The 26,567-nt window shown below is 46.7% G+C and overlaps 1 protein-coding gene across 2 annotated transcripts in view; it reads left to right on the top strand.

The window, feature by feature from the left end:
- SLC37A1 (solute carrier family 37 member 1) overlaps positions 1–23,195 on the top strand; it is a 384,263-nt gene extending 361,068 nt beyond the window's left edge. For both annotated transcript variants that reach the window (XM_069202970.1, XM_069202969.1), the window contains one exon: positions 16,725–23,195. In XM_069202970.1, the coding sequence (XP_069059071.1) occupies positions 16,725–16,740 (16 nt within the window). In that variant the 3' untranslated portion in view covers positions 16,741–23,195. The remainder of the gene's footprint in view (positions 1–16,724) is intronic.
- Positions 23,196–26,567: the final 3,372 nt, after the last annotated feature.

Raw genomic sequence — 26,567 nt, 5'->3', positions numbered from 1 at the left:
TCAGAGTTTTACAAGTTGTTTTTCTTCAAAGAACTCTTTTTTTGAGTCACTGGATCGAGTGACTCCTCCTCTCTGTCATATTGCGCATGGGCATCGACTCCTTTGTTAGATTGTTTCTTTCCGCTGTTGGGTTTGGACATGTTTCCTCTCGCTCCGAGACTTTAGATTTGGAAACTTTATACTAACTTTATTCTACTGGCGGTATTGTTTTGATCGCGTTTCCATCTGTAATCGAGCCGATAGTACCATCGGAAACAAGAAAATGTCCTTTCGGGCGCTCGCACCCTACTTGGGCCTGTTCAGGCCTACTACGCCATACCCTGATGGATCAGACTCCATTCCGATTCTGTCCTCGATGCCAATCGAAATTTCCTTACACATCGAGAGGAAGATAGTGAAGCTTGTTGGTCGTTCCGGTTGAAAAAGACACTGCATGACCGGAGAGCAAGGAGACTCGAGATGGCGTCGAAAGACACAGAGTCCACCGACACCTTATAAGAAGAGCAGGCACAGACGGCTGTTTCGATTCAGGACACCGACTCTGAAGCAGACTCGGATGAAGACAGCCAACCGTTCACTGCGGCTCAGCATGTGAGTACACCTGCCCCTATGCCCACTTCCAAAAGACCTAGTAAGGCCTTGGGTGCACCACTGCAAGAAAGCCATGGTTCCACCTGAAAGAAAATTGTCGGCGACCGACCTTCGGGTTCGGTGCTGAAAAAGGCCAAATCACCACATCAACAGGCCACACCAGTTTCGATACCTGAGTCGAGCAAATAGATTAAAAGCTCCACATCCGAGCAGAGCTGACGTCCACACTCTTCGGAGTCGAAAATTCAACATCCGGCTTCGGAGCCGAAATCACAGACTGAATCTTCGGAACCAAAAAAATTAGGAACCACTTTCGGAGCCGAAAAAATCCTTTTATACAGAGGAAACAGGACTTTCGAGCCGATTAAAACAAAGCTGAAAGACAATTGATGAACAATCCTCTAAAAGAGTTGAAACATCCCAATATCATTCTGAGAACTCTGAAATTCAGCCAGTCCTTGAAATCATGGACACTAAACAAAGAAGGATACATATCCATAAGGAGACGGGGAAAATCATTGCATCACCCCCTCCGCAAACTAAGAGAAAGCTGGCGTTTCAAGAGACTCTTGACACTGCCCCACCACAAGCAAAGATATTTAAAAGAAAGGAGAAACCATCACCTCTACAGTTTTCTCCACCACATTCGCCACAGCTTTCTTTCTCTTCACCACCTACTACCTCACCACCATTGCCTTCATCAACATATACACACACAGATTCAATGGACCCCTGGGACTTATATGACCCAGACCCTACACTGCTAAATGACCTAGGTCTCTATCAGTCCAAACCTTCACCACCAGATGATAGTACGGCTTACACTCAGGTCATTTCCAGAGCAGTTGCAAATCATGGAGTTCAGATGCATGCTGGACCTTTAGAGGAGGATTTCCTTTTTAACACATTGCCCTCCACTCACTCACTCTACCAGTGTTTACCAATGCTGCCTGGTATGCTTAGACATGCTGATGATTTATTTAAGGAACCTGTCAAAGCTAGGGTTTTAACCTCAAGAATAGACAAAAAATACAAGCTTGAGCCAACCGACCCAATTTATATCAAACAACAGGTATCACCAGACTCTATTGTAGTCAGTGCTGCACGGAAAAGGGTTAATAGCCAGTCTTCAGGGGATACCCCTCCCCCTGACAAGGAAAGCAGAAAGTTTGATGCAGCTGGTGAAAGGGTAGCTACACAAGCAGCTAACCAATTGCGTATTGCCCATTCCCAAGCCCTGTTAGCAAGGTATGACAGGGCACACTGGGATGAAAGGCAAGAATTCTTGCAATATTTACCAAATGAGCATCAAAAGAGAGCACAACAGATTGTTGAAGACGGTCAAGCAATCACCAATAACCAAATATAAATACTAGCATAACAATTCGTAGGCATGCATGGTTAAGATCTTCCAGATTCAAACCGGAAATACAGCAGGCAGTGCTTAACATGCCCTTTGATAGGGAGCATCTATTTGGACCTGAGGTTGACACAACTATTGAGAAACTCAGGAAAGACTCTGACACTGCAAAAGCCAAGGGAGCTCTATATACCACACATTACCGGGGCTCCTTTCGTAAACAGCAGTTATGGGGAGGTTTTAAACCTCAAACTACAGAGGCTTCCACCTCACAGTCTAAGCAAACCCAGCAGTACTATCAACGAGGATCAATTAAAGGCTCTTACAGAGGTCAACAATTTAGAGCCAGAGGCAAATTTCAAACCTCAAAGAGTGTCACCACTCCCCCAAAGCAATGACTTCCTCAACATCCCAAATTCCCACACATCTCCTGTGGGAGGCAGACTGCAACAATTCCACTCTCAATGGCAAAACATCACCACAGATCAGTGGGTTATTTCAGTTATCCACAATGGGTACAGCCTAGAACTTATTTCTAGTCCTCCAAACATCCCCCCTCGCTCCGACACTCTATCCCCAGAACACAATGTTCTGTTACAGCAAGAAGGGCAATCTCTATTACTAAAAGAAGCTATAGAACCAGTCCCAAAATCACAACAGGGAACAGGGGTATAATCACTATATTTCCTCATACCAAAAACGGATGGTACTCTCAGACCTATTCTGGATCTCAGACCTCTAAATCTATATATCCTGTCAGAACATTTTTACGTGGTAACTCTGAAGGACGTAATTACCCTACTACAAAAACAAGATTACATGACTGCCTTAGACCTCAAAGATGCTTACTTTCATATTCCCATACATCCAGCTCACCGCAAATACCTAAGATTTGTAATAGCAGGAAAACACTACCAATTCAAAGTACTTCCCTTCGGCATAACAACAGCTCCAAGGGTTTTCACAAAATGTCTAGCTGTTGTAGCAGCTCACCTAAGAAGACAACACATACATGTCTTTCCTTATCTAGACAATTGGGTATTAAAATCAAGCAACATTATACAATGCCAGCAACACACTCAGTACTCAGTAGACACCCTACACACATTAGGGTTCACAGTCAGTTACCAAAAATCTCATCTTCAACCAGCACAGGTTCAACCTTACCTACGTGCTAGTCTCAGTACCCAAAAAGTCTTTGCCTACCCAAATTCACAAAGGATACAGGCTTTCCAAAATCTCATATCACAGATACAGCCCAGTCGATGTTACACAGTAAAAGTTATCATGAAACTATTGGGAATGATGGCATCATGCATAGCCGTAGCACCGCTGCAAGATTAAACATGAGAACCCTGCAACAGTGTCTCCCACATCAATGATCTCAAGCACAGGGTCAATTGCAGGATCTAGTGTTGTTGGACCGCCAAACTCACAAATTTCTACAATTGTGGTATCACAACAATTTAATCAAAGGGCGGTCATTTCAGGGCCCTGTGCCTCAGACCATAATCACAACAGATGCATCAATGACGGGTTGGGGGGCTCACCTCAACCACCTAACCATACAAGGGGAATGGAATTCAATGAAGTTAACTTATCACATAAATCATTTAGAATTGTTAGCTGTGTTTCTCGGCCTAAAAGCTTTTCAACCTTTACTCAAGAACACAACAGTCTTAATAAAAACAGACAATATGACAACAATGTATCATTTGAAGAAACAAGGAGGAACACATTCATTTCAACTGTCCCTTCTAGCCCAAACAATTTGGAAATGGGCAACTCACAATCACCTTTACCTGCTAGCGGAATACATCCCAGGGATACACAACCAGCTGGCAGACCTACTCAGCAGGACACAGCAACAAATACACAAATGGGAAATTCACTCACAGATACTTCAAAAGTACTTTCAAATGTGGGGAACACCAGACATAGACCTTTTCACAACAAGCGAAAACGCAAAATGCCAAAACTTTGCATCCAGACACCCACATCCTCTGTCCAAGGGCAATGCTCTATGGCTCAATTGGTCAGGGATATTTGCTTACGCTTTTCCCCCTCTCCCGTTAATTCCATTTCTGGTCAACAAACTGCATCACCCCTCTCTCACCATGATACTCATAGCTCCCACCTGGCACGACAACACTGGTACACAACACTCCTAGATCTGTCAGAAGTACCCCAGATCTGTTAACACAGAACAAGGGTCAAATCAGGCATCCCAATCATAGAATTCGGATATTTACACCTTCCATTAGAATGTATGAAAGTTCTAAAACAAGCATGCAAACCTACAACTAGACAATGCTATGCTAACAAGTGGAAATGCTTTGTTTACTACTGTCAGCCCGAAAATATAGACTCACTTAAAGCATCAACACAGGATATTGTATGCTACCTGCTTCATTTACAAAAAGCAAAATTAGCTTTTTCTTCTATTAAAATTTATCTTACAGCTATATCAGCTTACTTACAAACCATACGTCATCCTTCTCTCTTCAGAATCCCTGTCATAAAAGCTTTTATGGAAGGACTTAAGCATATTATTCCACCAAGAATCCCACCAGTTCCTGCATGGAATCTCAATATTGTACTCACAAGATTAATGGGACTACCATTCGAGCCGATGCATTCATGTGATATTCAATTTCTTACTTGGAAAGTTGCTTTCTTAGTAGCAAATACTTCATTAAGAAGAGTTAGTGAAATACAAGCATTCACTCTGGAGGAGCCATTCTTCTAAGTACACAGACATAAAGTAGTACTTAGGACAAATCCAAAATTTTGCCAAAAGTAGTTTCTCCTTTTCACATTAACCAAACAGTGGAATTGCCAGTCTTCTTCCCACAGCCAGGCTCAACTGCCGAAAGGGCTCTTCATACTCTTGACCTTAAAAGAGCTCTAATGTACTATGTTGATAAAACAAAAGAGTTTAGGAAAACTAAACAGCTTTTTGTAGCCTTCCACCAGCCACATAAAGAAAACCCTATCTCTAAGCAAGGATTAGCTAGATGGATTGTAAGATGTATTCAGACATGTTATATTAAAGCAAAAAGACAACTTTTAATAACTCCTAAAGCACATTCCACTAGGAAAAAAGGTGCTTCCATTGCATTTTTAGGGAACATACCTATGGCAGACATATGTAAGGCTGCCACATGGTCCACTCCACATACATTCACAAAGCATTACTGTGTGGATGGATTTTCAAAGCAACAGGCCAATGTTGGTCAAGCAGTGCTTAAAACTTTATTTCAAACTACTTCAACTCCTACAGGCTAGCCACCGCTATTTTAGGAGGAGGACTGCTTTTTAGATTATGTATAGCATGTGTATCTGCAGCTACACATGCCATTGAACGGGAAATGTCACTTACCCAATGTACCTCTGTTCGTGGCATGTAGTGGTGCAGATTCACATGCACCCTCCCCGAAAGCCTGTAGTCGTTGCAGTTTTTATTTGTACATATGTATATATATGTATATATTTACATTTGCATGGACATCTTACTACATTTAGTTGTACATTTGCATTCTTTCACTCTATCACTCCTTCCTACACCCTTCTGCGGGAAAACAATCTAACAAAGGAGTTGATGCACATGCGCAATATGATCGAGAGCAGGAGTCACTCAATCCCATGACTCCAAAAAGACTTCTTCGAAGAAAAACAACTTGTAACACTCCGAGCCCAACACTAGATGGCGGACGACTAATGCATAGCATGTGAATCTGCAGCACTACGTGCCATGAACAGATGTACACTGGGTAAGTGACATTGTCCATTTCCATTACAAATTAAAAAGCAAACATCCTAGTAGTCCTAGAATAGGTATGCCTGTCATTACATTTACAATAAGTAAACTACTTCTCGTTTTGCACTTTTTACATTGCTAAACAGCCTGATGCAAGCATGATGTTGACACAAAGATGAGATGGAATGCATCCACTGCTCAGCACAGTCACACCCATATGTAGTGTACTCAGATGTCAATGGAAGCTGCTGTCAAACACTTGGTATCGAGATGGAAACAAAAAACATTTACAAGTTGACTTGATGTTCATATGAAGAGTTTTAAAGAAAGTGCATGAGTCCCTAACGAATAAACTGCAATTAGAAATAAACGTAAATGTGTATTAACACTACAAACTAATACACTATTTTCCAAGTTAAATATGAAATAGGAGTGGGGTCTCAGCATATAATTATTCATGGGTTTGTAAAGCGCTTGTGCAGCCAAAGGACACTTCATAGCGCTTGTTGCACAGGGAAGAAGGACAAAGGGAGAACAAAGTAAGTTGGCTGACTCCTGCTCGACAGAAGAGGTTGGTTCTCACAGACCACCCTACATACCTCCCTGCAGTCCACTTCAGATCAGAGAAGCAAAGGCACTGAATTCCAAAGGGTGCAAGGATAGTCTCCCAAAGGGTTCATATCTGGATGGTTGTGGCGACAAATGTGGTGTGACGCTGACCATATAAATCCTGTAAGATGGGATGGGAGGAACAGTTTGGCAAGACAGTCAATGACCTTTTTCGCTCAGACTCTGTTCAATCTGATAATGACAGTGGGGATCATGGAAAGTGTACCCCCAGTTATGATAATATCTTTATGGACTTGCAGAGTAATGGGATGGATACCTCTCCTGACACAGGGGTGGCATCACCCCTTGCACCCCCAGTGTAGGAGAGTGCATCATGGTGATTAGACATGCAGCTGAGGTCTTGGACTTACAGCTGCCTTTAGTTAAAGTCAAAATAAATGTCCTCATTGAGGTTTTGCATTCTGGGCCGGCCTCATCTGCGACCTTGCTTCCATTTAATGAAGCCCTGACTGACACCTTTATTGTAAAGACTTCCTCCTTGCCTTTAATCTGCTGTCCTGCAAGACGGGGACTGTAGAAGCAGCAGTCTCTTGCCAGAGGGCTCCATCAGCAGGGTCCTCATGTCTCGGCCTCCTTTATGTTGAGTGTGGACAGTGACTGCAGCAGCATCCTTGAGTCTTGCACTCTCTCTGCATGTCTCTGCATTTGCCCAAGACACTTGAAATTCTGGGGGTGAGTCAGATTTCCTTTGTGCTCAGGCATCTCTATAATGCCACATGCAAGGAGGAATTCAGCCTGTCCTGCTGTGTTTCTCAAACATCGTGGAAAACCTGGATTTTAGATTTGAAAACATATTTCAGCATCTATATACATGTTTTAATATTATTAAATATCTCGCCTTGAAATAAAACGTAGTACAAATACACATTATGCATGATAATCATTGAATATCTCCCAATCCAAGATGGAGATTTCTTCTTCCTGGTTCGTTCCTTGGTCACATACCTCTCCTGCACTATTTATGGAGGCTCAATTTGTAGTCTGGTTACATCTCAGTTGTGTTTTACCTGGTTGCTTCCTCTCTAGACTAATCTGGAATTTCCTTGTTCTTTATGTTCCTGCATTCAGCTTTTAGCTCTTCACCATGCCTCTTTGCCTCTGCAGTAGGAAGGCTTTTTTCTGACTCAATTTTTTTAAATCCTGCTGAGGTTTGTTTCTGGAGTAATCTCATACTACCAGTGTAATCCGGGTGTCTGGCATTGCTGTTACAGATATTAGGCTGTATCTGGGCACCAAAGAAGTCCCTCATCGAGTGCTAAGAAGACCTGCTCTTGACACTTATGGGAACTTCGGTGAAGCCTTACTCTTGCCCACTGGTGAATAGGCAGGTGATCAGGTGTCCAGATCGGCATGTCTTACGCAGCACCAGACTCCTGAGAGTATAGTGGTTAAAGTTTACACCAACAGAGCTAACCCTAACATGTTCCCCATGGCCTTTCCAGACCGGAAGTAAAAAAGGATTGAGGTATTTGGAGTCCGGGTGTTCACTTCCACCTGCTTGGATTTAAGTCAATGCAGTCTGCATTTTAAGCAGTCATATACACGCCCTTTGGAATATTTCCAGGGAGATCTTGCCGGGTGTCCCGGAGGAGTTTCAGCCCTTTTTGGCTGAGATTATTCAAGATGACCAGAATGCACCTAAATATGTCATTAGGGCTGTCTTGGATACTACTGACTGCTTGGGGTGTGTGATGTGCCCTGGTGTTGTGTTATGCCACCACTGGCTTTTCTGTGGCTGTGCAGGCATCCCTAATGGCTATACCATTTAATGGGTCTCACATTTTTGGTGATAAGGCTTATTCTGCCCTCAAATGCTGTCGTAGGACTCTCGTTATGGAAACGAGACTGCTGGATTCGGGGCGGCAGCACCACTGCTTGTGGGTAACTTAATCAATCCCACACCCGGTATGGCAGCTGTCGGACCAACCATTTCGGCTAACTAGCAACACCTCACCCAAACCTTAGGAAGTAAAGGGGATTTGTAGCAGCTTGACGCATGGCACCTTTCGGAAAAGACGTGTTTGACAAATCTCACCCCTTTCTCTCGTTAGCAAAGGGTCTCATACACACACATAGGTCAAAGAAAAGATGCAGGATGGCTTTCAGTACTGCAATCTACGATACAATATATGAGCTGCAATTATTAGGGCAATGAGGCATAGCACGATTAAGATTGAGACGATCAGTGAAAAGAAAAGAAACAACCCAAGCATATTGGAGTAACATGTATAAATGAATCCTACCTAACCCCTAATTTCTAGCAAGAGCATAGCCCAATCTGCCTGTACTTAGCCCGTGAAAGGAGCACCCACCTCCATTACCTGACAACAGGGGTCTACCTGCCGTCTCCTTGGCTGGTTGTATGGATGAGGCTGAGGTCAGCAATGAAGTGACATACAGCGTGGATGGGTATCCTGGCCGGAATGACCTCTCTAACATTTTTTGGCCTGTATTATGCTTTTATTAGAAAACGTGTTTGCGTTCTGTGAAACAGGCTTGATGTGAGCATGTGCCTAAGTGTCGGACTGTTTATGCACTCTTGTGATGACAATACTAGATAGATTATCATGTACTGTTCTTGTCAACCTTGGGCAGAAGTACATGATGAAACGTCGTGCACAAAAATAATAGTTTTCACAGAATAACAGCTGATTAGAAAAATAAAACATCCCCGCTGAAAAGCATGCTGAATTAAAATGAATCAATGAAATCAGAGCATGTATCTGGGTAAAAGGGCACAGGCAGTAGGCCTAAACTAAACCAAAATATGTGTGCCCAAGCAAAGTGCTAAAATATACCCACAACAACACTTTCGGGAAATCAGAGCCACAGTGCAACTTTGGGCCTTTGAACACCTGCCTGACAGTTTCCTCAGCAGCTCAACCCTTCCAAGACTGCTCCAGAGGTCGGCAGATGGGCCCTCCAGATCGTACAGCAGGGCTATACCCTTCCATTTCTTTTCGACCCTGCTCAACTTCCTCCAACATCATATGGGCTTTCAGAGGAGCTCCTGTCCATCTTGCTGCAAGAGGTGCGGACTCTACTGGCCATCAGGACCTTTGAGTAGGTGCCCACCTTGGAAGTAGGGATAGATTTTTACCCCGTCTATTTCCTCATACCAAATGACAGAGGCATTCATCCTATTTTTGATCTTTGCCCTCTGAATGTCTTTCTACAGAAGAACAAACTCAAAATAATTACGTTGACCCAAGTTGTGTCTGCCCTGGATTCGGCCGATTGGATGATTGCCTTGGACCTGCAGGACCCACACTTTCATGTGCCCATCCTGCAGTCCCACTGACATTAACCTGAGGTTCAAGGTCGCCCAGGAGCATTTTGAGTTTGCTGTTTCTCCTTTAGACTTACTAGTGCCCCTCGGATGTACACAGTAGCGATGCCCGTGGTTGCCGGCCATGTTCGAAGGATGGTGAACCTCCTGACATTGTTGGGGGTTCTTGATCCATGAGACTAAGCCACACCTGTCTCCTTCACAGAGGCTTTATAGGATCCGTTCTGGACACAGTGCAGTTTATGGTCTTTCCTCCACAACGAGTCCAGGACATTCAGGCTACGATCCCGATGTTTCAGCCTCAGTCCTGGATCTCAGTGAGAGCAGCTGAGGCTTCTTTGCCTGCTGCCGTTATGCATCTTGCCTGTCTGCTCCTCTAGGTGGTAAAAGTGGTAAAAGCGGCTCTTCAGTGGGGTCTCAAGTCTCAGTGGGCCCAGTACCAAGGAAACCTGTCTGATCTCATCCAAGCTTCAGAGGAGACTGCACAAGATCTGCAGTGATGGCTGGTAGACCAAAACCTGACCAGCAGCAGACCCCTCTCCCTTCCCCACCCAGAGCTGACGGTGACGACGGATGCATGCCTGCTGGGTTGGGGTGGTCATCTCGGAGAGGTGTCGATCAGAGGACTCTAGTCTTCGGCAGAAATCTGACTCCACATACATCTACTGGAGTTGATGCCCATTCACCTGTAGGCCTTCCTGCCATCCATCAAGGGAAGGCCAGCGCAGGTTCTCTTAGACAATACCACCACTATGTGGTACTTCAAACAAGCAGGATGGAAAGAGGCCCTGGGTCGTGTGGCAAGAGGTACTGCTTCTCTGCAGTTTGCTGGAGCATCAGGTCATCTCCCTGTTCTTGATCCACTTGGTGGAATCTTTAAACACCAGAGTGGAGGAACTCAGCTGTCGATGCATGGTGGTTCACAACTGTCAGTTGCATCCTGAGATGGCGCAGGATGTGTTCCAGCAGTGAAGAGAGCCCTGACTAGATCTTTTTGCCACCATTGAGAACGCGCAGGTCAGAACGTCTGCGCATTGGAGTTCCTAAGAACCCTCTCGGTAGGAGATGCATTCAGTCTCCAGTGGAGCACAGGACCCCAGTACTAATTTCTACCACTTCATCTCCTTCCTCAAGTTTTGAAATAAAATGAGGAGCGATCAGGACCAACTCATTCTAGTGGCTCTGGATCTCGCCAGCCGACTTTGGTACCCAAAACCTTTGCTCGTGAGCAGTTATCCTTAAATAAGGCCACCACTTTGGAAGGGTCTTTTATTGCAGCATTAGGACAGTGTTCTGCATCCGAGCCTGCTCATTCTACTCCTCCATGCATGGAGATTGAGCAGTGACAATTGGCTGCATTCAGTCTACCTTCTAAGGTTGTAGATGTCATCCTCACAGCCAGGTGCTGGGACAAATTTGTGGCCTAGTGTTGAGCCTGCAATACAGACCTCTTGCAAGCCAAACTGTCAGATGTTTATCCGTAGCCAAGCAGTTTTGCAGAGGGCACCATTAAAGGTTATTTGTTGGCCCTTTCGGTTTTCTTTCATTTGCAGGTCCAACCATCCTTGTTTAAATCATCTGTTGTGATGCTGCTCATTAAAGGTTTGGTGCACATGTTCCCTCCCTAACCATTTGTGATGCCACAGTGGGGTTTTAACTTGGTCTTGATGTTCCTCGTGTGTACCCACTTTGAGCCACAACTGCTCATTGCTTCTTCTGATTTTTTAAACCATCTTCCTCATCGCGATCACTTCAGCTTGTTGTGTAAGCGAACTCCAGGCGCTCTCTATACAGCCACATTTTTTCCAGAAAAACTAGTGCTGAGGACTAGGGCAGCCTTTATGCCTATAGACTCAATGCCTTTTCATTCTTGTCAGTAACCCATCACCCTCGCAACGTTCTTTGCCCCACCTCACCCCTCAAAAAAGAGGAGAGGCTCCATCAGCTGGACCCCAAAAGAGACTTAAGCATCTACATCAATCTCACCAAAGACCATTGTGTGGACAAGCAGCTTTTTGTAGAATTCTCGAAGGGCGAAGAAAAGCAAAGCTGTGTAGAAAAGGACTTTATGAATGTGGATAGTCCTCCGCATTAAGATCTGCTTTGGCCAAGAAGTTGCTTCCAGAAGTTACTGAGGGCTAATTTCACCAGGGTCAAGGCTGCTGCAATCAATCAATCAATCAATTAATCAGTACTTCTGTAGCGCAGCTTGTCACCTGTGGGTCTCAAGGCACTGTGTGCGGGTGTGCTGCTTAATCAAATAGCCAGGTCTTGAGGTCCTTCCTGGACTGCTTCAGTGATGCGGTCTACCTGAGCTTGAGAGGTAGCGTGTTTCATGTCCGGCTGCGAGGTAGGAGAAGGATCTTCCCGCTCCTGTGCTTTTTCAGATCTTGGGAATGGCTGTGAGGGCAAGCTGGGAAGAACGGAGTTGTCTGTTGAGTACGTAGAATGTGAGGTGGTGGTTGAGGTAGGCTGGTCCTATGTTGTGCAGTGTCTTGTAAGTGTGTATCAGAAGTTTGTAGGTTATGCGCTTGTTGACTGGGAGCAGTGTAGGTCTTTGAGGTGAGAGGAGATGTGGCTGTGTTGTGGGATGTCCAGGATGAGCCTGGCTGCTGCATTCTGGATTCTTTGTAGTCTTAATTGCAGTTTCTTGGTGACCCCGGCATAGAGTGCATTGCCGTAGTCCAGTTTGCTACTGAGGAGTGCGTGGGTGACTGTCCTCCTCGTCTCAGTGGGGATCCACTTGAAGATCTTTCAAAAGAGTCGAAGGGTGTGGAAGCATGACAACGAGACTGCATTGACTTGGCGGGTCATGGCCCGAGAGGAGTCTAGGATAATGCCCAGATTGTGTGCGTGGTCGGTAGGAGCGGGGGCGTTTCCTCGTGCGGTTGGCCACCAGGAGTCATTCAAGGCGGAGGGGGTGGAGCCGATTACGTCTCCGTCTTACCTGAGATGAGTTTGAGGCAGCTGGTTTCCATCCAGGGGGCAACTACTCTCATCCTGGTGTGGACATTGCTCTTGGCCTTTGCTGGGTCACCGGTCAGGGTGAGGATCAGTTGGGTATTGTCGGCGTAGGAGACAATGTTAGTCTGATGATCTTGGTGAGGTGGGCCATGTAATTGTTGAAGAGTGTCAGGCTGAGTGAGGATCATTGGGGTACTTTGCAGCATGTTTCTTTGAATTCCGATGTAAACTGTGGTAGTCTGACACTGTGTGTTCTCCCCGTGAGGAAGGATCTGATCCATTCAAGTGCTTTGTTGTGGATGCCGCCTCTGGTGCAAAGGGTGGAGTGGGAGATTATGTCAAATGCGGAAGAGAGTTCAAGGAGGATGAGTGCGACCGTGTCTCCGTGGTCTAGTAAAGCACGTATGTCGGTGGCTGCTAGGAGTGTTGTTTCGGTAATGTGGTTGCTCCTGAATCCTGATTGGAATGGGTCTAGGATCTGGTGTGTCTCTAGGAATTTGTTAAGTTGCTGGTTGACGGCCTTTTCTGTTACTCTGGCTGGGAAAGGGAGCAGAGAGATGGGTCTGTAGTTCTTCAGCTCACTTGGGTCGACGGTGAGTTTCTTGAGTAGCCGGTTGATCTCGGTGTGCTTCCAGTCGGATGGGATTGGTTGATAGTCCGGCAGAGCTCTGGTGGTATGGTGGTGCTGGCCAGGTTGAAGATGTGATGTGGGCACAAATCCGAAGGTGCACCCGGGTCTGTGGTTGTGTTTGTGTGCAGTGCAGGCTGGTTTTGGTTCTTGAAGCCTTCGTAAATTTCCTGGATTTTCCAGTGGAAAAAGGTGGTGAGGTTGTCTTGAGAGGGAGGGGTGGCTGAGGTGTCTGTCCCAGGGTTCGTGAACTCTTTGACAATGGTGAAGAGCTCCTTGCTGTTGTGAGCGCTGGAGCTGAGGTGTTCTTGAATGGCAGCTTTCTTAGTAGCTCATTTTCTGGTGGTGCGCAGTGGCTGCATTTTTGTAGGCTGTGCGGTATTTGGTTGATTTGCTGCTCCTCTATTTCCGTTCCAGTCACTTGAAGAAGCGTTTGGACTGTTGTAGGTCGGTCATAAACCATGTAGGTGTTTTGCTTTGTTGGTTTCCTGAGGGGAGCTACACTGGTAGCACATTACAAGATCCAGCGTTGTAGATTACGTGCAGATTCATTTGCGTTTGCTGTGTCCGGAGGGGAGGAGTGACCAGCGTCTGCCGGGGGAGGTGGGGACATAGTGGTGTGCAGTGTTCTTCGTGAAGGTGAAGTGAACGCATCTGTAGTCGGTCTAATGGTGTTCGGAGGTGTGAGAGATGGTGAGGTTGTTCCCTGCTGAGAAGACTCAGTCGAGGGTGTGCCCAGATGTGTGGGTGGGGACGTTGATAAGTTGTTTGAGGATGAGTGTTGCGAGGTTGTCCAGCAGGCTTGTGCTGTTGGGGTCATCGTGTATATCAAGGTGGAAGTTGAGCTCGCCAAGTAGGATGTAGTCGCTGGGGGTGAGCATTTGGGGGGTGACGAGGTTAGCTGTGACTTCGCTGAATTGTGGTCGGGGTCCGGGTGGTCTGTAGACAAGTGTGCCAGGGAGGGAGGAGTTGGGGTTGGCTTGAATCTGGAAGGATAGGTGTTCATGGGTTGGCTGATTCTGTGACTCAGTGGTTGTCAGGCAGAGGGTGTTTTTGCAAACCATGATGATACCCCCTCCTGGACGGTTGGCTCTGTCCTTGTGGGTGATTTTTTAGTTGTCTGTAATGGCCAAGGCGATGTCCTGGGCCGAGGTGGGGGTGATCCAGGTCTCTGTGAGGAAGGCGACGTCCAGAGTGGTCGAGGAGGTCCCAGACTTCTACTCTGCATGCTTGATGAGGGAGCGTGTGTTGGTGAAGTATGCACTTGAGGTGGCCGTCTGGGCTTGGTGCGGGATCATGTGGTGGTCGGTGGAGGGTGCTGGAGCATGAGCGGCACAAGAAGGGTCCATGAGTGTTCCTTGGGTCGGCTAGGTGGCAGGCTGATGCGTTTGCATACAAAGTGCATGTTCTTGAAATCTGTCAGGCGCAACATGGGCGTCAGTGCATACGTTCACGAAGCCACTGATCCTTGGCTTTGGGTGTTGCTTTGATATACATTCTGAAGGTGAGGAATCTGTGGTTAGAAGCGTCCATTAGAAGAACCTTCAGTAACGCTCTTTCTGGTGAATACGCTGTCTAACTGAAGATTTCTCAAAGATCCTCCCACTTCCCCTCCTGTGAAATGGACTCTTATCCAGCTAAAAAAAGTCACAAGTTTCTAGATATGCATACTGGTCAAGTCAATCTGCTCTGCGTCTTGGAGCATGGACAGCCTAGAAAGCAAGTGACATCACCTTGCATAGGTGTCACTTCTATGCAGCTCTGCTTGTCACTTCTGGAGCGACATTGGCGCAGAGCCACACGGCGCCACATACCGGCGCACAGGAGTACTGCTCGAAAAATGTCTGGATCCAATCTGATGCCTGGGAAATATTATAAAGGTGAGGAATCTGCAGTTAGGGAGCATATCCACCAGAAAGGGCGTGACCGAAGTTGAGTAACTTGTTCATCATGGGATACCGCTCAGATTAATCTCCCATGGGGAAACTGGTCCATCCATTGACTTCCGAAGGAAGCACCCAAAATATAAATCTCACTGCACCGATAGGGCAGCCCACCTGCACTCAATAGAGACCTCTCTCATATAGTTCATTGGTGCAGGCTGGTTAGTTAGGAGTGGGGTGCCCCACACTGCTTCGTGGGTGATGCATGGGTCACTTCTCTGTTCACATGGGTGGAAGTAGGCATGCAGGGCTATTCTTAGCTCACTGCCCAGTAGTCTGAGATTCATAGCTGGGATTACAAATATGACAGGGTGCTCATAGAAGGCGAGAGCAGTAAGAGGAGAAATTTAGCATACTTCTAGAGCCATGGAGAAGGACCTGCTTTCGTTTTTAACTTGGGTGAACTGGTCTTGTGTTCCACAGATCTGCACAAAGATCTGCCTGCCACCTACTTAGGGAGTTAGAGAGTCAGCAAGTCCATTAATGAGTTAAACAGGATGTGGAAAACAGGGAACCATGGGACTTATTGCAGGTGACGTGTGGATGAGGACAAGAATGTGTACAGTTTCACCAACTGTTCTCAGTTCCTGGTGAATAAGCAGACCTACAGAATATAGGGACTCAGTCCATGTATACCATCAGTACACGCTGACATAAATCCAGGCTAGTTCACTGTGCCCCATCTGAACCGCTAACCTTACCACGGTACCAGATGGTATCAGCAGCCTCGAACATGACCACTCTGACTCCCAAGGAAGTTTGGGAAACAGGTTTACCCTTTCATTGTTACTATTGCATGCGCAAGGTAAATACAAGAACGATACAACAATAGCTTTTCAAACATTTATTGAAACAGTTGTATTCCTGTATATAAAGATTATTAGGCAGATGAAACAAAACATTGTAACCAGCATTAAGAGAATGGTAAAAAAGATAAACAATTCAACCATTATAATGTTACTATGTTGTTACACTCCTGTCTTTAACTACCAACACGATAGAGAGCATAGTGGGAGTACCCTCTGCCGGATCCATTGGGATGGCCTAACCCCCCATGCCTGGACATGATGTGCCAGGAAGCTGGTCTCATGTAGTGCAGGCTATTGTCCTTCGCTTGATGGAGTTCAGAGTCAACAGGGCTGCACCTCAGTCACAGTGCACCGCGTTCCAGGGTAATCCCAGCGGAAGTGCTCCTCTGTTGAATATAGCACAGAGGCAGTTTATATGATAAAAGCATATTTTATATTGCACTCTGTCGAAGGTGCAGAGCCGATGGGATGGTTCTTCTGGAGCCCCAGAGCTGTCTCCAGTGGACCATCATGATACGAGAGCTCACATTCTAGGTGCCTAGCCTTGGACCGAGTGTACAGACAACATGGGAGCAGCGTTTACTAGAAATAAACTGCACATACACTAACTTCTCAAATTCTTGTGATTGCAAAGTGTCTGCTACATGTAGGCCTCTTGCGTGCCTCCTTCTCTGTATGTATCTGCTGTTACAGTGCCCATCCCTTGGAAGGTATATTGATTCTCTCCCACCCTTCTGTCGTTTGCTGCAGGTTTAAAGAACATTGAAGTTTCCCCTGGAGTGTTATTTCTAACACCATCCTGGATCAGGATGCAGCCCTGCCCGAGAGACAGCAGAGAGAAAGCTCCCACACAGCACAGAGATTTATTTTCTTCATTTTTTAAGCACAGATCCAAAATGTAAACTGAGATACCATTATGTGAGTTGTGAGCTTTTCACACACAATGTGTCCTGCTGCTCTCTGGTTACAGAAGGGCTGAGTGATCCAATGAATTAATTCCAGCTGCAGAGGGGCCTCTGATGAACGGATAACCTTCCATCTGATGGAACTACCACTGAATGCCTTCTTTCAAAGGGAATTTTGACTTGATGTTTTCTATCTAGGCGAGTCATTTCCAGTCCTTCAGTGCCTCCACGGAATGCCTTCTACATAAGGGGACTTCCAGCGAACAGGGTATCTTCTGCCTCATGGAAACTTGACAGAATATCTACCACTTTTGGGAAACCACCACGAAATATCTTTTTCCCAAAGGGACTTCGAATACACAGGATATCTATCTGAGGGAAACTTGACAGAATGTCTACCACCCGATGAAATCTCCACTGAATGTCTTCAATCTGAGGGAAGTTCCTCTGAGTGTCTGCTATTTAAGGGATTCTCCACTGAATGCCTGGTATCTAAAGGAACTTCTCAAAATAATTTCTGGAACGTGCCCAGAATATCTGCTACCTGGGGAACATCTTCTGAATAGCTACTTGCTGAAGGAGCCTCGGCTGAAAGTTTCTGACTCAAAGAGCCTCCACTGAATGCCTTTCTAGTACAGCTCCTTCTACGCTGTGCGTCTTTTACTTGAGGGTCCTCCAGTGTACTGGGTAGAATGCTGAGAGAGCGCCTGGTACACTGAGTGCCTTACAACTTATGGGAACTCAGAATACTGAATAGCTTCTCTACAAGGTAATCTGCAGTAGATGACTTGTAGCTACGATCTAACTCTTCTTGCACTATTGACTTCTATTATCATCTTTTGTGGTCAACCTTCACTGAATGGGGTCTGTGCAAAGGAACCTCCAACCAATGACTTCTGTCCAAAAATTGAGGCGTGGAACGTCTTGCATTGGAGTAAATCACTGAATGTATTGTGTTTGAGAGATGCTTCACCAAAAGCCTTGATGGAACATCTTTTGTCCAAATGGGCCTCTATTCCACTATATGCCTTACTCATAAGGGATCCCTGCCACCCCCCCAAATGCAGAGAATGTCCTTTCCCAAGGGGACGTCCAGTACACTAAACGTCTTGCCCACTGGAATTTTGAATGTAATTAATGTCTTACCTCAGGGGTTTTGCCGAATACTTGAAGCCTTATTCCGAAGGAACCTCTGCCTTGTGATTGTCCTATATCAAAGGGATTGACCAGAGGGGCTTTAACTCACATGATTGCCTTATACCTGAGAGACTATGGCTCACACAAATGAGTGAAAGGATAAATGAATGATAGCAGTTAGTAGGCACACTCTACCTAGAATTAGTTCTCTCAGTGTCAAGCCTGACTCCCTGGAATGTCCTACAGCTGAGGAACTGTGACGGAAATGAATGCCTTATATCTGAAGGATTCTCAGTTACAGGAATGCTTTATATCCAAGGGACTCCGACTCACATAATGCTGTGACGAGTCCTTTCTACCCACGGGACCCTTATTCACATGAATGTTTTATACCCATGTGCTTCTCCGACTCATGTCCCTGTGCTGCACCCTGGGATTCCTGAGTCACACAAATATCTTGTATTTGAGGGGTCTCTGGTTTGCATAAATGCCTTATATTTGAGGAGCACTTTTTGGGTCACAGGAATGTCATATACCTGTGGCGAATCTCTTGTCTCTACCTCTAGTTCTGTCTGAACACCATTTGTCTGTTCTCTAGCTCTGTCTAATCTTCAGCTCTGTCTCTGTCAAACTCTGCCTGGTCAAGGCAAAGGAAACTTCCACCTGGTGCCTCATTCTAGCTGTGACCTGATGTCAAGTTCCAGCTCTTCCCCTCTTAGCCGAGCTCCCTCAGATCTGTAACTTTATCTGTCTCACAGTCACTTGGTAATCTTTTACTACAGCTCTAACCAAATATCAAAAACATATCTGCCTGTTGTCTCGCTCTTCCTGGTCCTTCTTCTCTGACTGAGCCTCTGCCCTGGCTGCTAGCTCCAGCTATGTCTCAATCTCTCATTTCTTCTGTGTTTTTCATCTCTAAATCCAACTCTCAGTTCTGATTTCTAATTACAGCTCTGACAAATGTCTAATTCTGTCCTTGTCCCTAACTCTATGTCTGACCTATATGTGATCTGGAACTTTGTATCTGTCCTCTTCTTTAACAGCTTGCTTTGGGTTATTTCCAGGTGTTTCTGATGTTTAACGTGAACTCTCTCCTGCTCTCTAACACCAGCTAGCTAGCTCTCTCATTTCTGTACTCTAGTTCTGTCTTTTCTATAGCACCAGTTTGGTCCTGGTTTGTAATGCCAGCAATGTCTTATATGTCACTCAATTTATGTCTGATGTTAGGTCCAGCTCTGCCTGGCCACCGTCTCTGGCTCTGTCTCATCACTTCCTCATTGTTTGTAGAATCCGCACCTCCAGCCCTTTTAACCCTAATTGCAACTTTCTCCTAAACTCTAACTTCATCTCTGTCTCTGATCTCTTGCCCATCTTCTTCCTGAACACTGACTCAAATTCTTTTTGCAACTCTGTTCTATTGAATCAGTTCTGTCAGATCTCTTGCTGCAGCAGTTTCAGATCTATTTCTAGAGCGCTCTGATCTTTAGCTCCTGCTTGTTACGAGGATTACACCCAGCTCTCTCTTGAATCTCTAATGTCAGCTGCTTATGGTAATTAATTACAGCCATGTCTTATCTTTAACTCTGGCTCTGTCTGATCCCAAGCTCCGCCTTTGTCTCATGTTTAACTCCATCTCCATTGGATCTTAAACTCCTTCATAGACTGATATCCAACTCTGACTTTGTCTGATCTCAAACTCCTCCCGTGTCTGATATATAACTCTAACTCTATTGGATCTCTGACTTCTCCCCTCTGACTCTGTCGGATCTCAAACTCCCCCCTTGTCTGATATCTAATTCTGACTCTGTCAGATCTCAAACTCCTCAGTAATCTAATATCTAACTTCGAGTCTGTCGGATGTCTGCGCTCAGGCTCCTCCCTCCCGTCTCTGATATCTAACTCTGACTCCTCCCTTGTCTGATATCTAACTCCGACTCTGTTGGATCTCTGCGCTCAGACTCCTTCCTCCCTTCTCTGATATCTAACTCTGGCTCCTCCCTTGTCTGATATCTGACTCTGTTAGATCTCAGACTCCTCCCTGGTCTGATATCTAACTCTGACTCTGTCGGATCTCAGACTCCTCCCTTGTCTGATATCTAACTCCAACTCTGTTGGATCTCAGACTTCTCCCTTGTCTGATATCTAACTCCGACTCTGTCGGATCTCAGACTTCTCCCTTGTGTGATATCTAACTCCGACTCTGTCAGATCTCAAACTTCTCCCTTGTCTGATATCTAACTCCGACTCTGCAGATCTCAAACTCCTCACTGATCTAATATCTAACTCCGACTCTGTCGGATCCTGTGCTCAGGCTCCTCCCTTGTCTGATATCTAACTCCGACTCTGTCCGATCTCAGACTCCTCCCTTGTCTATCTAACTCCGACTCTGCCGGATCTCAGACTCCTCCCTTGTGTGATATCTAACTCCGACTCTGTCGGTTCTCAGACTCCTGCCTTGTCTGATATCTAACTCCGACTTTGTCGAATCTCAGACTTCTCCCTTGTCTGATATCTAACTCTGACTCTCTCAGATCTCAGACTTCTCCCTTGTCTGATATCTAACTCCGACTCTGTCGGTTCCAGCTTCTGCCATTCATAGAGATGACCTCCGGCTCTGTGGGATACCTATGACTGGTAATTAAATCCAACTTCATCTGATCTCAAGCTCCAGTACTGTCCGATCTCAAACTTTTGTCATTTTAAGTTATTACTTCCAGCTCTCTCTGGTATCTAATGTCAGCTCTTTCTGATCTGTAACTTTATCTCTGTCTCACTTGCTTAGTTGGAGTTTATGGTCTACCCAATGATAAATAATTCTTCTCTGTCTGTTCATTCTCCACTTGTGTCAGATCTCTTTTATTTGATCTGATCCTATCTCTAGCCCCGTCTGAGCTCTGTCTCCTTCTCTGTATAGCAATAACATAACATCTTCCTTTGTCTGATGTCAGTCTGGTGTCATGTCTTTGGGATGAATACATCTAGGTATGTCTGCTGTCCTGCCGCAGCTCCAGAGGATGTCACACCCGTGTTCTCTGGTCTCTTCACTTCTGTGATTCATTCTAGCTCAATCTAACCTCTTCTCCTTTGTCTGATCTTTACCTCTCTCTGATCTCCAAACACATTCTTGTCCTTTTCTTTAGAAAAGATCTCATTCCAAACTGACCTATGCCAGAGCACCTCCCTGACAAAGGTCCCGCCTCCTGGTCACTGTACCTTCCTGCTCTAAGCAGATGGTTAGCAGCATAAGCCTTGTCTTGTGGGTAATGGCCACACGCATTTCCTAAGCATTTTGCACCTTATTCGCTCATTAGCGTACCTCTGTGCATCACTGGTAGCGCGAGGGCAGGTGGTGCCCCTTGGGCCTCTATGGTGATGCAATAGATCAGATCGGTGTACCATCGTGAAGATATAGTGACTGGCACTTCAGATGAAATACATTGCTGGAGTCCAATTGTAAAACCTACTCTGAAGAAAATTGGCTTTTGATGGTAATTAGTCCAGATTGCTACAGATGTGATTTATTTTAGTTCACTTGAAGTTAGCTTTGGTGCTTTTGGGAAAGTTTTTTCAATGAAATGGTTTGGAAATTCAGGGTTCTTGACTGATTGATTTGCACTGGCAGATTGTTTCCATTCCTAACTCACTTGAGGTTATATTTCAGAGTTTATATTTCAGAGATTATATTTTCAGAGTTTATCAAGTCTGAGTGCAACATTTACAGAGAGGGGAGCTGCTTTCAGAGATATTCACAGGTCCTGAAATATGTGGCCTGATGTGTAAACTGCTGTCCACGATACTGTGCCAATGCCGACCCCATTGCTGCGTTCATTGGCACTGTGTTGAAAAGTGGTCGAGCTGGTCCAGTGATGCGCATGTCCTCGTGAAGCTGGTCCCTGTGTGCACCAGTAACTGGTGTCAGGGCCTGGTGGGTCACACACCCTTGGAACGTGTGACCTGATATGTGAACTATACTGTGCCCATACTGTACTGGCACTGTATTGAAAGCTTGAGAGCTGGTTTAATGACACACATGACCTTGTGAAACCGGGGCCTCCATGGTCCAATGTCATCATGTAGCCGCTTGTTTCAGAGCCTGGGTGAGATGGGGGGGTCACACACCCCGAAACGTGCGCCCGCGGTGTATACTGTGGATTCTGGCTCGGATGCTGTACCGGTACTGTATTGATAAGCTTGAGACAGGGTTTAATGATGCACTTGGTCCTGTAAAGCTGTCCATTACATGAACCAATCGCTTCAGAGCCCGGGGACACACCCCCTGGAGGAAGGTGACGTTATACACAGCTAGGCCATGAAACACACATCCTTGGACAATGTTTACATGTACAATGTACTGTTGTTGTGAGGGGAAAATGTTGTTGTCTTTGTGAGGGATTGTTAGTTTGTACTTCAATGGTCTTGTTTATGTGACAACACGTAGGTGTAGTCTCAGAGTATATTTATGCTTTACGAGGGATCGTAGCTCCCACTAGAGGCGGGCGCGGTCCCAGGCTGCTGCGTCGTACTGACCGCCTCCTCACTGTGCCCATGGGGGCGAGACAGTCTATATTTATGTATTGTATTTTTGTATGTTAATATTTATGGAAACATAAATACTTGTGAGAGTAAGGGCAGCCTATTGTAACATTTGTCTGCCACACTTCTAGTGCTGAAAGGCTGGTCAGGCTGGGGAAACACCAGCCACATGTCAGGGTCAGCTTGGCATGTGGCCGCCATCCCCAGCCCGACCTGCTAGTCAGAGGGACAGGCTGTGCTGGAAGTCTCCAGGCTTCTGAATGAGTCAGGCAGCCTTCTCCTAGTGACATTTCAAAATGGCAGCTGCACGAGGCTTCTGGGAAATGTTCCTGAGCGTTCACAGCGAAGATGTTCATTGTGAATCACCTGCTGGTATTCCTAGGCACGTGGGGCCGGCACCCTATCTTGCTAAGGAAGCCCACTTGGCACCAGGGCAGGCCCTGTCATGGGTCTAAACTGGTGCAGCTGTTCCTTGTCCACAGATGTGCACCTCTGAGTGTTTACTCTTCTAGGTTCTCAAGCTCCAGCATTGTTCGGTTTTTGTTCTCTTGACTGTGTAAAGTGGCCTGTGGCTTCTTGCAGGCACCCAGCAAATCTCCAAATGAAGTATGATTGTACTTAAAATATGAATAAATATTTTACAGGCTTTGGTTGTGTTATCAATTTGCAAAGTGATTTGGGGAGGGTTGGTCGAAGGAGAAGGGTTGGGGGAAATGATTAAATGAGGGGGATGTGGGACAACTGTAATCATATCAAGGGACAGTGGCTGAGTAATGGACGGAGGCTGCCTGTGAGTAATGGACGGAGGCTGCCTGTGAGTAATGGACGGAGGCTGCCTGTGAGTAATGGACGGAGGCTGCCTGTGAGTAATGGACGGTGAGTAATGGACGGAGGCTACCTGTGAGTAATGGACGGAGGCTGCCTGTGAGTAATGGACGGAGGGTACCTGTGAGTAATGGATGGAGGGTACCTGTGAGTAATGGACGGAGGCTGCCTGTGAGTAATGGACGGTGAGTAATGGACGGAGGCTACCTGTGAGTAATGGACGGAGGCTGCCTGTGAGTAATGGACGGAGGCTGCCTGTGAGTAATGGACGGTGAGTAATGGACGGAGGCTACCTGTGAGTAATGGACAGAGGCTACCTGTGAGTAATGGATGGAGGGTACCTGTGAGTAATGGACAGAGGCTACCTGTGAGTAATGGATGGAGGGTACCTGTGAGTAATGGACGGAGGCTGCCTGTGAGTAATGGACGGAGGCTGCCTGTGAGTAATGGACGGTGAGTAATGGACGGAGGCTACCTGTGAGTAATGGACGGAGGCTACCTGTGAGTAATGGACGGAGGCTGCCTGTGAGTAATGGACGGAGGCTGCCTGTGAGTAATGGACGGAGGCTACCTGTGAGTAATGGACGGAGGCTGCCTGTGAGTAATGGACGGAGGCTGCCTGTGAGTAATGGATGGAGGCTACCTGTGAGTAATGGACGGAGGCTACCTGTAAGTAATGAACGGAGAGTACCTGTGAGTAATGGACAGAGGCTACCTGTGAGTAATGGACGGAGGGTACCTGTGAGTCATGGACGGAGGCTGCCTGTGAGTAATGGACGGAGAGTACCTGTGAGTAATGGACGGAGGCTACCTGTGAGTAATGGACGGAGGCTACCTGTGAGTAATGGACGGAGGGTACCTGTGAGTAATGGACGGAGGCTGCCTGTGAGTAATGGACGGTGAGTAATGGACGGAGGCTACCTGTGAGTAATGGACGGAGGCTGCCTGTGAGTAATGGACGGAGGCTGCCTGTGAGTAATGGACGGAGGCTACCTGTGAGTAATGGACGGAGGCTGCCTGTGAGTAATGGACGGAGGCTGCCTGTGAGTAATGGATGGAGGCTACCTGTGAGTAATGGACGGAGGCTACCTGTAAGTAATGAACGGAGAGTACCTGTGAGTAATGGACAGAGGCTACCTGTGAGTAATGGACGGAGGGTACCTGTGAGTCATGGACGGAGGCTGCCTGTGAGTAATGGACGGAGAGTACCTGTGAGTAATGGACGGAGGCTACCTGTGAGTAATGGACGGAGGCTACCTGTGAGTAATGGACGGAGGGTACCTGTGAGTAATGGACGGAGGCTGCCTGTGAGTAATGGACGGAGGCTACCTGTGAGTAATGGACGGAGGCTGCCTGTGAGTAATGGACGGAGGCTACCTGTGAGTAATGGACGGAGGCTACCTGTGAGTAATGGACGGAGGCTACCTGTGAGTAATGGACGGAGGCTGCCTGTGAGTAATGGATGGAGGCTGCCTGTGAGTAATGGACGGAGGCTGCCTGTGAGTAATGGACGGTGAGTAATGGACGGAGGCTACCTGTGAGTAATGGACGGAGGCTACCTGTGAGTAATGGACGGAGGCTGCCTGTGAGTAATGGACGGAGGCTACCTGTGAGTAATGGACGGAGGCTACCTGTGAGTAATGGACGGAGGCTACCTGTGAGTAATGGACGGAGGGTACCTATGAGTAATGGACGGAGGCTACCTGTGAGTAATGGACGGAGGCTACCTGTGAGTAATGGACGGAGGCTGCCTGTGAGTAATGGACGGAGGCTACCTGTGAGTAATGGACGGAGGCTACCTGTGAGTAATGGACGGAGAGTACCTGTGAGTAATGGACGGAGGGTACCTGTGAGTAATGGACGGAGGCTACCTGTGAGTAATGGACGGAGGCTACCTGTGAGTAATGGACGGAGGGTACCTGTGAGTAATGGACGGAGGGTACCTGTGAGTAATGGACGGAGGCTACCTGTGAGTAATGGACGGAGGCTACCTGTGAGTAATGGACGGAGGGTACCTGTGAGTAATGGACGGAGGCTACCTGTGCGTAATGGACGGAGGCTACCTGTGAGTAATGGACGGTGAGTAATGGACGGAGGCTACCTGTGAGTAATGGATGGAGGCTGCCTGTGAATAATGGATGGAGGCTACCTGTGAGTAATGGATGGAGGCTACCTGTAAGTAATGGACGGAGGCTAGCTGTGAGTCATGGATGGGGGCTACCTGTGAGACATGGACGGAGGCTACCTGTGAGTAATGGACGGAGGCTACCTGTGAGTCATGGACGGAGGCTACCTGTGAGTCATGGACGGAGGCTACCTGTGAGTAATGGACGGAGGCTACCTGTGAGTAATGGACGGAGGCTAGCTGTGAGTCATGGATGGGGGCTACCTGTGAGACATGGACGGAGGCTACCTGTGAGTAATGGACGGTGAGTAATGGACGGAGGCTACCTGTGAGTAATGGATGGAGGCTGCCTGTGAATAATGGATGGAGGCTACCTGTGAGTAATGGATGGAGGCCACCTGTGAGTAATGGATGGAGGGTACCTGTGAGTCATGGATGGGGGCTACCTGTGAGACATGGATGGAGGCTACCTGTGAGTAATGGATGGAGGCTACCTGTGAGTAATGGATGGATGGTACCTGTGAGTAATGGATGGAGGCTACCTGTGAGTAACGGATGGAGGCTATCTGTGAGTAATGGATGGAGGCTACCTGTGAGTCATGGATGGAGGCTACCTGTAAGTAATGGATGGATGCTATCTGTGAGTAATGAATGGAGGTTACACCTGTGAGTAATGGATGGATGGTACCTGTGAGTAATGGATGGAGGCTACCTGTGAGTAACGGATGGAGGCTACCTGTGAGTCATGGATGGAGGCTACCTGTGAGTCATGGATGGAGGCTACCTGTGAGTCATGGATGGAGGCTACCTGTGAGTAATGGATGGAGGCTGCCTGTGAGTAAGATTTGAGGCTACTTGTGAGTAATGGATGGAAGCTACCTGTGAGTGATTGATGGAGGCTGCCTGTGAGTAATGGGTGGAGGCTGCCTCTGAGTAACGGATGGAGGCTATTAGTGAGTAATGGATGGAGCCTAGCTGTGAGTAAGGATGGAGGCTACCTGTGGGTAATGGATGGGGGTTATCTGTGGGTAATGGATGGAGGCTAGCTGTGAGTAGTGGATGGAGGCT

This window comes from Pleurodeles waltl, chromosome 8 (genome assembly GCF_031143425.1).
Source record: "Pleurodeles waltl isolate 20211129_DDA chromosome 8, aPleWal1.hap1.20221129, whole genome shotgun sequence".
NCBI lineage: Eukaryota > Metazoa > Chordata > Amphibia > Caudata > Salamandridae > Pleurodeles > Pleurodeles waltl.
This window is presented reverse-complemented; position numbering and strand designations above follow the sequence as displayed.